This window comes from Phodopus roborovskii, unplaced genomic scaffold, assembly GCF_943737965.1.
Source record: "Phodopus roborovskii unplaced genomic scaffold, PHOROB, whole genome shotgun sequence".
NCBI lineage: Eukaryota > Metazoa > Chordata > Mammalia > Rodentia > Cricetidae > Phodopus > Phodopus roborovskii.
In genome coordinates, this window is record NW_026126418.1 from 42,042,923 (window position 1) to 42,055,201 (window position 12,279).

General features: G+C 34.4%; 1 protein-coding gene across 1 annotated transcript in view; it reads right to left on the reverse strand.

Annotated features, from left to right (window-relative positions):
- The window catches only part of Slc4a10 (solute carrier family 4 member 10), a 246,997-nt gene that overhangs the window by 95,326 nt on the left and 139,392 nt on the right, over positions 1-12,279 (reverse strand). The window contains exon 5 of the mRNA XM_051184581.1: positions 3,415-3,575. Within this exon, the coding sequence (XP_051040538.1) occupies positions 3,415-3,575 (161 nt within the window). The remainder of the gene's footprint in view (positions 1-3,414; positions 3,576-12,279) is intronic.

Sequence of the window (12,279 nt, forward strand, 5' to 3'; positions counted from 1 at the left end):
CAGTATTAACTAGATATAACATTGGGTTTGTCAGTAACAAAAAGTGCAAAGCACCTTGTTTAGCTGATTCATCTGACTGGCTTGCAGAAGAGGAAAATAAAATGAGCATGACTTTAGTTCCATTTTTCTGTGATGCTGCATCCTTCCTGTTCTCATAGGTTATGATAACGTTGACGGATTTCATGTCAGGCGAAGGTGATGGAGGCGGGGGACAAACATGCCAGGCAGACAGAGGTTGGTGAGGAGTTTTCTTAGAAAGGGAGTAGGAGAAGAAAAGAGAAAAGAGGTAAAGAGACACAGAGACAGAGAGAGGACAGGAGAGAAGAGGAAGACTGGAAAAGTCCTGTCTGCCCCAGGGCAACAGCAGGGAAAGAAACTGGAAAAGAGCCTAAGTGGGCCAGGTCTGTCTTTGAAAGGAGTCCTTTACACCTGGGCTGACCAGGTACCGCCTGAGTGCAGTCTGCCAGGTGACAGGGACAGGCCAGCATGATGCCTGAGTTCTTACAGTAGGTACTTCCTTTATGGGCATAAGTTGGCTGCCAGCAGCAACAAAGAAATATCCTTGTTCATATCCAGTAAGAAACAGATTAACTTTTAACACTTTCTTTTATAAAAGGTTAACTTTCATCTGGCTTGGACATTATACATATGACTGACAAGAAGCAATCACTGTCAGTGGAGATGAAATACATAGATATTTTGTACAGAACAAGAAATGAGTTATTTAGCCAAGCTTTTTCTTCCACGAGCCAGACGATAAGCAGTTTCTTTCAGAGCTACCCAACTCTGCCTTTCCACACATTAAAACTTTCTAAAGATTAATGAGATTTCAGTTACATACACAAAAGATTTTTCTTTTCATTTTCAGCCATGTGAAATGTCCCAAATCACTGATCAAAAGGCCAACAATACTTGGGTCACATTCAAAGCAAGGAGTATAGTTTTCTCTGTCACTTTCTGTTCACAATGGAAGGAAGTTAAAGATGAATATTTGGGAGTTGGCAATAATGTGTGTGTGGAGTATTTGGAAGTCATCCACTGTGATTAAAAGTTCCATTCAATTCTAAAAAGTGCATGGCATTAAAAGATGAAATGTAAATTCATATTTCAGCTCTTTGGAGATCAGTAATTATAACATCTCCAAATTAAAACAAAATAAAAGAACTAAAGAACTGTCAACATATGACATTACTTTGAAAACTTGCTGTGACAGAAAAATGTGTATAAAATATGTATTTTATATATAATAGTGGAAGCTACAAGGAAGTTACTTAAACACTAATATAACACAATTTTACAGCCGATCCAGAAATAAGATATTATTGTGTTATATGCTAAACAGAACCTAAATTGATCATATAAAAACCATACGTGTCATAAAATATTACTATAATTCTACTGAACCACAGTCCCTTGAGCACTATAAAATTCCCTAATTTCTACATTTGCAATTACAGAGTTATAAGATTTATTTCAAACACATACATAGGAGATACACATCTATTCATTAGCGCAAGCATATACAGAATGTATTAGTAAAGTGGAAAGGTTAACCTTCTTGCTTAAGAATTAAGCGTGCTGGAGTGAGACTTAAGCACCAAAGGCTTGTACAGGATTCAGTCATCACTTACATAGTTCTCTTCACCACAATGATAATTATCAGCATTAACTGGAAATGTTAGGGACAGATAATGAACCATAATGGATTTGGGCCCACAGGCAAGTTCTCACAACTCAGCAGGCAACAATGCCTGATATAGTGAACGTGGCAACGCCCAATGCCAGGATCTTGTTAAGAAAAGAAAGAAGGGAAAAGAAATAGAACATTTACAAAGGTTTTGTGAAATTCAGGAATTGTGAAAAAAAAACACATGAAAACTTGAAGAATCATTCTTCATCATAATTAGGCAATGGCGTTGGCATAATCAACTCTCCACAATTACCAAAAAGGCATGTTTGTGGCTTTTTTTGCAAAACTTTTATAAGTCTATCTTCTTCAAATTTATCATATAAATACTCTGAAAACTCACTACATTAACTTTCAAAGACCAAGAGGCAGGAGTGGGGAAATGAAGCAGTAATTCTAACACTAACAGCATTGTGGATACTTCCTAGACTAAGGATTGTTGTAATATGAACCTGGTTTTGTGGCTTTGCTTTGTTTTTGACAGGGTCACAGTATATATCCCTGGCCTCAAACTCATGGGGTTCTTTTACCTCCTTAAGGCTGGGGTTAAAGGTATATGTCATCAGACTTGGCATAAACCTGATTTTTAATAATAAATTCCCATGCCAATCTTTAGTTTTTAGTCAGTGGAGCAAGGTATTAATTCATCCTCCAATAAGATAGTTTAAGTAACAAAAGTTGTTTTAATGAGTTATGAGTTACGATTGATAATTCGTCCATGATACTAACTTTAGCTTGGTTTTAATTTCCTTCTAACTCTCATTGACAGAATCAGGGTAAAGTATTCACACTTCAAAGAGAATATTTCCATTTTTAATCTTTATAATTCTGAGTTTTAAAGAGATTAGCACAGACCATAAATTGTCTACAATGTATATGAATATAAGTAGGAAGCATTTTGACATAATTAATCTCCACATCAGAATAAATCATGGTAAGAAATTATATCTGGAGATTTTTGGATTTGAAAAGGTTAAGTAATATTTTGAGGGATGAAGTTTGGATTTATTGAGTTCCATGAAACACAGGGAAATAGATATGTTTTAAATTAACTTCGTCCAAAAGAAAATCCTACTTTAATTATACCAGAAATTCTTAACAGACCTGCCAGATACAAATGGGATTTTCTGCTGGTAAATCTAACAAAATCTCTTTAAGGAATTATTGGAGTCTGTTAAAAACATATCAAAATCTGATGAAAAAAATGAAAACACTGATGTAAAATGTCTCACCACTTGAAAACAATATCTAAGTCAGGTTCCCCTATAAAGAAGTGTTTAGAAAGCACTAACTCTACAGACTTTATATATAACAGAAGTATAGGATCAGGAGTCCTTAAAGAAAAATAATCTAGCTTTTAGAAAATTAACACTAGCTATCAATATATATATATATATATATATATATATATATATACCTAGTTTTTAACTTTCTGTGTTTCTTTGTGTGTGGTCTAAATATGCTAATAAAAATATAGTAAATATTGAAGTTGGCTGTCTATTTTCTTGCTATAGATCAATTACTATAAGTGAGATGAGGTTTATCTCATCTCCAATTTATTTTACTTCAAATAAAGGGATACGATAAAATTATTGTAGTGTCCCTTACACAGACAAAGGCAACTTATTTTTCACTATTCACACATATATGGAATTATCAGGAAAAGGAATAATAAAGAGCAGCTGAAATCATCAGATTTAAATAGAGTAAAGTATCAAAAAACTTACCTGCAATTTCTTCTAATGTATTGGCATGCATGTCCAGTAGCACAGTTCCATTCAGAACACAGCTTCTCAACTCAAACAAGCTGTGCAATGAAAGTGTAGCCACATAGGGCTTGCTCCACCTCTCTCCTCCATCTTCCACATCTTCTTCAAACTTCAACCACCTGTATAAATGCATATTCTTGTGAATATATTAAGAATTATCCTTTAACACAAAAGTAAAAATTATAAAAAAAGTGCTCTCCAAATTGATTCTTATTTTTGGGGAAATAAGGAAAAGGTAGCCCAGTTTATTGTTACTTTCTCTTTAATTGGATTAAACTAACATTTCAATTAAAATAGATTATTAAAAACAGAGAGATTCAATTTTTATTAATTTATGTAGCTCTGCAGTAATGTTCTTTTTTTTCTGTAGTTGGAACTCATAAATCTCAGTATTTAGAATGATAATTTTTCCAGTAAATTTATATGAGGCTTATGCAATATGAGACTTACTGTATAGGAAAAAAATCTTGTAATATTTGTCTGGAAGAAAGCTCTTTATGAAAATCAGTGGTAGGGCCTGGATATATGAGGATTGAGATTGGACATAATTTCATGGGTATTCTTGCCAAGAATGGAACAAAAATTCTGAAGTCAAGTGGAAAATACTGTCTTCTTAGTATAAAAGAAATACTCAGCAATATCTAGAAACATTTGTAATCAAGACAAATAGGACAGACAAAAGAAGTCAATGTTTTTACTACTGGGTAATCAACTACTCAATGCTTTAGGGACTTGCTCTCTAATCTTAACAGAGGACATGTCTAATTTCACCTCTTTTTTATGAACTCTAACTTAAATTGCCTTTCCTCTTCCATTCCCCTCATTCATGCCTCCGGCCTTATCACTTTGGCCATACTTCGTTATTCCAAATGAAAACACACACAAAAAAGTTCTATGTAATATTATGTTGCTGTTAATGTAATAAAATGACACAACTTTAATGGATGAAAATCCTATGTGAGAAACTAAACAGAGAATCAATGCACTAGCAGAGTTTGTTAGAATATGCAGTGTAAAAATGAGTATCAAAAAAGCCATGGATCGATCTGTCCTAGTATTCAAGGAGCAAAATACTATTCAAAGTGTCTAAAGTAAATTATTAGAAAAGAGCTACACTTACCTAACATTACACATAGTGAGGAAACTTATGCTTATAAAGAAAATGTACAGCATAAAAAAAATCACATTTTATCCCTAAACCATTGACAAAAACCTCTTCAAAGAACATTTTGTCAATATAGTTTTTCTATTTCCTTTATTTGTTTGTTTGTTTATTCTATGATGCTGTTCTTTGTTTGTGTTGTTGTTTATTGTTGCTGGGAGAGACGGGTGTGGGAGTTCTAGCTGGAGAAAGGGTCCCACTATATAGCCACGCTAGCCTAGCCTTCCCTCCTCCACTTCCCAATTGTTGAAATTACAGTTGTGAACTAACCCACTCAGCTAAGGAGTTTTTCTATTTGTATAGGTGTATGGGTGTGCACATGCAGGCGTGCATGTTGGGGGAGAGGATTCAAGTGCACAAGGGTGCTTGTGAAGGTAGTGTCACTCCCCAGGAATCATCCACCATATCTTTTATGTTTTTATCCATTCTTTGAGAATTGAATTTTATAAACATATTTTGATTTTATTTTTCCTGTTCCTAGAACACCTTCCAGATCCTCCCCACAGAAACTCACTACATACAGAACTTTATGTTCTCTCTCTCTCTTAAATAAAAATGAAAAACAAGAAACACACAGCTTTATTTTGGTTGTCAACTACACTTGAATATGGGACTGCCATGAAATATGGTTGACATATACAGTATTAGGCCATCAGGGAAAAATGCCATTTTCCCTCTCATAGCAGATATCAATTTTGAATAATAATAATTTCTTGGCTAGTGGTGAGATTTTTGTGCCCACTTCCCTCCTTGATGGGACTTTTGTGTGGCTTGAGCTTGTGCAGGTCTCATACATGCTGTTATGTGAGTTCATATGTCATCAGCCCTCTTGTGTCTGGAAAATAGTTTCCTTGATGTTGTTCACAAATTCTGTATCTTACAGTGATCTCTCTGTCCCTTCTACATAGAGCTCTGAGCCTTGAGAAGAGGGGTATGATAAAGACATCCCATTTAAGAATGAGAGTTCCTTATTTTGGAGACAGTGTCTCTTATTAGAATCTAGTCTTCACTGATGATTCTGAGCTGGCTGGCTGGGGAGCCCAAGGGGTCCTCCTGTTTCTTCCTCTCCAGTGCTGGGATCACAGGAACACAATGCACGCCTGGCTTTTTACCTAGGTGTTGGGGGTTGAACTCAGGAGGCCTTCTGGCAAGCACTTTACTAACTGAGCTCTATCCCCAAACTCTTTAAGATTTTTTTGTCTGATTGATTCCTGAAGTTTTTCTGATCCTTACACATCCATAATACTCATACTCAATTGGTGATAATTAGTATTGGCCTTTTTGAGAGAGTGGGATATTAGTATGTGGCTCCCTTTTAATTGTATGCACCCACATGACTGTAACTTTTTCTGATCAATGAACTCAGACTGCAAATTATGTGTGTTTCTTCCAAGACAGAATATTTAGCTGTGATTCCCTTGATCTTTCTTTTTCCCTGATGGGAAACCAATCACGACCAAGATGAGCTCTATTCTATCAACCAAAGTCTTTAACAACAAACATATAAACAGAGCCTACACTGATCCAGGATGAATATGAATAATTAGTCATAAATGAACAGTATTAAGCTATTAAGATAACAGAGTATTTTATAGCATAATTCAGCAGATCCCAACTGATATAAATCATGACCTCAACTATCCCAGCAAAACAAAAAACAATAAAACCCAACTAGCTGATAAAACAAACAAACAAAACCAGTTAGGATCATTGTTGAGCATTACCAAAGCTTTTCCTGAGGCCCTGATATATACAGAGAGGGGACACAGCTCCTTCTCTAAAACCAGGAACATGTTATCTGAGCCAGTAATCACCTGCAGCAAGGGCCTTTGGGGAACTTGGGCTTTGGATCCTGACAACCCAACTTTTCAAATACAAGGCTGTGGGCAATACCTCCAAAATGCAAACTTTTTCTTCTCTATTTCCTATCTCCTTATCTTCTGACCTCTGTCTGGTCTTCTCTCTCAAGATCCTGTCACTGAAGACTGACATGGTGACCCAAGTCAGGTGACATGAATATGACCCCTATATATTTAATTAGTTAGTATTTCTTGCCATACATACATATATATTACATATTCATATTTGTGTGTATCAATCTATTATCACATTGAGTGGCAATATCACAATATCACAAAAATCAACTTCTTTGATGAACAACTTGAAACAGAATCTATTAGAGTAAGTCTCTTGGCTAAGATAACAATAAGAAATTTGACCAGCATTAGCAATATACACACAAACTACAGTGTGAACAAGATAAAGTCTCACAAGTGCTCTGAGCCAACTTTGCATATGAATAACATTAAACAAATCCAACACATTAACAAATTGTTCATGATCTTCTGGCTAACAATCTCTTCAAATCCAACTTGTAATTTCGTTTTCCCCAGAATCTCTGGGCATTTCTTATCATTACAGAATTCCCCAGCATCTATTTATTTTGGCCATTATCAGCCTTAACTTCCTATGTTTCTTCCTGTAGCAGAAAAAAAGTAACAGATACATTAAATTTTCAACCACAGCTGAAAACAATTTCATCCATAAGAAATTCTGTTCTCTTTCTTCTTATTTATAATTATAGAGGTTTTCTGTATTGCCAACTGTGCAAGATTAAAATTGATAATTTTTAGTAAGAAACCTTTTATTAAATTGCCTGTCACTTTGTATGCTACTCTCAGGTGATGTGGTGTTTTCAGATAATAGAAGAGAGGATGAAGGGAAGACTGGGTAGGGATTGGGGAGAAGAAGGAAGGAGATGCAGAAGAGAGAGGAGAAGGAAGGGGAAGAAGAATGAGGAAAAGAGAAGAGGTGAAGGGTAGGGAGGCAAGAAGGGGGAAAGGAGAATGGGGATGAGGAGCAGAAGAGAAACAAAAGCAGGAGAAAGAAGAAAACCATGACAACTACAGTATCACATGGACTGGCACAAATTTCACTGAAGAACCATAGTTTTTTTTTTACTTGATTATAACTGTGTCAACTGACCTATATATACATATATAACATATACAAGTATACAATTTTATGTAGTATTTATAAATTGTAACACAAATTCATTTTTTAAAAATACATAGAACTTGTTGCATCTATATTAAGTGATTGAATTCCCTTAAAAAGAATATTTGTATTTAAATTTTACTTTTAGATACCAAGGGAAGAGATGACTGGGCTTCTATATTATTCCATCATATTTTAAAGTAAATGTTTTATTTTTTACTAATAATTTTTATTCTTTTGAGATAATACTAGAGTTGCATCATTTCTCCCTTCCCTTTCCTCCCTCCAAAATACCCCATGTTCTCCCTTTTGCTTTCTTTCAAATTCATGGCTTCTTTTCCTTTAATGGTGTGTGTGTGTGTGTGTGTGTAATGGGTTTAAGAATGCTGGCAAGATGTATAATTGGGGTGCTTTTATCCATTATGTTGATCCATGTCATTTCTGTCACAGAAAAGATTCAGACATGCTACTGAGACACACACTAAAGCCCTGATGCCAAATCTTTGTGTCCTAAACCTTCACTTAGTCTCTGTTTCCTGGCAATCACTAAACTAATCTTCACTGCTCTTTGTGATCTTGAGGATGCAGAACAATGTGATTGGAAAGGTTTTAGAACTGCCGCTTTTCAGCAGAGATTCATCAAAGTTGCTGCATGCATCAATAGTTTATCCATTTTTTTCCTTCTGAGTAATGTTCTGTATAGACAGGATAGATAAATCAAAGATTGTTTAGTAGAATTTATTGTTTGTAAGTTTTTCTTTTGCCAAAAACCCTACCATGAACATGCATGGAGAAATTGATGTGTAATCATAGTTTTCACTTCTGTGTAACAAACGCCTAAGAGTACAGCTGCTGTATCAAATAGTATGTGCTTATTTGTATGAGAAACTGCCAGAATGTTTCTCCAGCATATTACTCAAAGCAGCAAAAATATGAAAAGTTTAAGTTCTCTGCACTCTTACCAGCACTTACAATTTTGCCAACGTTTTATCTTAACTATTTTAGTAGTTAAGTAGTAACATGTCACAGAAGTTTTAATTTGTATTTTCCTAAACATTACTGGTAGCAAATACTTTGCATGTCATTTGCCTCACATGTGTTGTGTGTTGTGTGTGTGTGTGTGTGTGTGTGTTCTATCTTCTCCCATAACACTCATAGAAACCATGGTTCCATCAAAACCATCCGTGCTTGTAAAGGACCTGCTGTGTTCCTGTTCCTTAATTTCTATATTTTAATTTGTATTCCCATAAAGTTTAATTGCAATGAATCTGTATATGATACCTACACATACACATATAAAATATTTTTGTGCATATATGCTATACACATTCCTTGGAAAATCTGCTATATTTTTATACATTTTCCTGTTTATTTTCATGCCTTTGAGCATTGACAGTTCCTTCTTTATTTCATAACTTATGCACATTGTCAAAAACCAATTAGCCATACTTGTTGGTCTATTTCTTGGTTCTTGATTAAGATACACTAATCTATGTATGTTTATGAACTGACATTTTAAATACAAACCCAAGTGCTATATACTGTTTCATTTATACTAAATACTTACAATTGAGGGCTTGCTTCTGTTAAAAAATTATGGAGTCTTGGAAATCCTAAGCAATTTAGTAGCTAAAATGACCAAATGTAAGTTACATGCATGGATGGTTTGATGTAACCATAGGTTATGAACATTATGGGAGAAGACAGAAGGCACTTTCCATAAAGTTACAAATATCAAGTTACTAAAAATACCACACTTTCAAGATTCGGTGCTTTATGCCAATTCCAGAATGATGCCAAAAACATTAAGAGACATTTAAGTGAATGTCTTAAGGAGACTATATTAAAAAAATAATACATATCTTATATCTGTTTTCTGTGTTTTATCCAATTTCATCCTTTAAATATATAGATAAAGAGGTAGTGGGTCATCTCATATCCTGTTTCAAGACTTTTAACCATTGAGCATATGGTAAACTACAAAATGTTTAATTCAATTAATGACTTAATGGGTCAATTACTCCAAATAAATTCACTGACATTTGTTTGAATAGTAAACAAAGTAAGAGTTTCAGATCATGAAGTGAATTTGATGGATGATACAAATAATAAACTACAAAATTTGTAGGCCAAATACATGGCATTTTGTCTAGGTGGTGGGGGATTTACACCATGATCAAACTGCTTTCATTCACTCAGTGTGTTTAGATCTATTCTGACCCACAATTAGCACACTGTATTCTCTTCTGAATAAACAACATTAAATAGGAGTTTCATGAATTCTTTGAGGATTAAGTTGAGGAAAATCTACCCCACTTGTATTAAAATACACAAAGCAAATTCTTTTGCCATTTAACAACAGATATTTTCAAGAGAAATTAACTCGGCAGGTATTATTTACCACTAACTCAGCTTAACATTTTTAGGAAGTTTTATTCTCTGATTCTATCAAACAGAGAGGAGCTCTGTAGTTCCAAAATTGTGACTTTGGAGGAAGCAAGATGTCTCCAGATAAAGCATTGACTTTTAAGAAAGTTAAGGTAGGATTAATAAGTATTGTCTGTAAAACAATTCATCTTATGGGAGAAAGAAAATATAGAGACTCAGTGTTTAATGGAACTAACTATTCTGTTCTTTAATAGTTTCTTTGATTTTTCTGAGATTGTAATATAATTACACCATTTCTCTATTCTCTCTCCTCTCTCTAAACCCTCCCACATATGCCCCCTTGCTCTTTCAAAGTCGTGCCCTCTCTTTCCTTAACTTTTGTTACATATATAGATGTACATGATGCATATACATCTACTTATTCCTAAATATTAGAATACAATCTGCTCAGTCTGCATAATGTTACTTGCATGCATGTTTTCAGGGATATATTAATCCTTCTGATCTTTACACTTCCCATTTCACTGAAAAAATCCAGATGATATGAATATTTACTAACCTTGAATATCAAATTCCTTCATGGCATCAAAAATTATTTCGGTGTACTAGCACTTTTCTGGGCTACCTTTAAATATCAAAGATTGTAGTACTAGTCCCTGTTTGGCCCCTTCTAGGCTCATTTGTAAAAGGCATTTTGAAAGGGCAAGCACAGTGAATGAAGCATGTTTCCTCCATGAATACACAGCTGTGGTAGCTTTTCTCGCTTTTTATTAATACTACTTTATGTTATTTTAAGGGGAACATTATAATTTTGTTATTTCACTAGCCTTTCATATATTTCTATGTTGGTTTTAAATGAAACAGTTGTTTTCCACAAACATTTATTAAGTTGTTAAGTTTCAAAACTTTAACTTCTAAATCTAAAAATTTGTTCAAGCATTGCTTGGCAAAAGTAATAGTTATGAATCATTCAAATGTGGTATTTGACAACTGCAAAATGATGGTAAAATATATTTTTATTTTTGCTATTAGAGTAAAAAGCTACTAATTCCACCTACACTACTAACCAAAAGAAAGAAGTGGTTAAAGGCATATTCTAATTATTTAATAGAATCAGTCTGCATTTGAAAGATCAGATGAAATCATAAATTAACCAAAATTATTTTTAGATGAACAAAGGGAACAAAGCAAAGCTACTTCTGTCAGTTTAAAACTCACTTAAATTTAAATCTCCAATAAATACATTCTGTTTTCCTTGAAGTATTATACCTCAGCCAACATGCACATACCTTTCTCTTAAAAGTCTACTCTGCTTGTTCATCAGATGTCTCCATGAACTTCAAACAGCTGTGACAGGATTATGACTCTAAACAAACAACTATAGACATAAATCCTATCTAGCATTAATAGAATTTGGTAATAATTAACTAGATCATCTCTTATTCTTTGTAAATAAACAGCAACACACTGCCCATTGAGGATGAGCACATGATTCAAGTCACTTCATTAGAGCAAGATGAAATCCTATTGGCTCAACTCTGAGAGTGAAAGATGTTTGTAATGTTCTTTCTGACACTTCCTAGCTTTCTGAGACTTGGAAAGCTATAAGCAGATTTTTGAATCAAAGAAATGGATGATTTTATGATCTAGAATGTGGAAAATTTCCAACAATTCAAATAACAAAGATGAACTCAGGCCAAAAAAAAAATAGATTTCAATTCCAATTCCAATTTCCACTATGAAGGCTGAAAGTAAAGAAGATCTAAAAGACAATGACCTAAGAGTACAGTAGTAGCATACATATATTGGCAGTCACCAACAGCTTCCAAATTGGACTTGAGTCATGCTCAACAAGACATAAACCATGTCTAGCATTGAAAACTTAGCTAACTACTCAGTATAGTGAAGTCATGGATCTTGGAGGGAAACTTACAACCACTATTTACTACTAAACCAGTATAGTCCCTTAAAAGGAATCTAAACATTTGTCCTTATAGCCATCAAGAAGACTTCTCTGCAACAGATGAAGACCACTACAGAAACTACAACCAGTCAAAATGCAAAATTATGGAGCCCAGTCACAGTGGATCCACCTACAAAACACTTGTATACCTAAGGCACAGGGAACAATTTGCAAGAGGAGGGGGAAGATTGTAAGTGCCAGAGAATTGAGAAGTTTTCTGTGAGACTATGTCTTCTAGTGATGTCAGAAGGTACACCCATAAGTCTCACTAACATGACTAGCCAAACATGAACTGAACATTTGACACCACCAA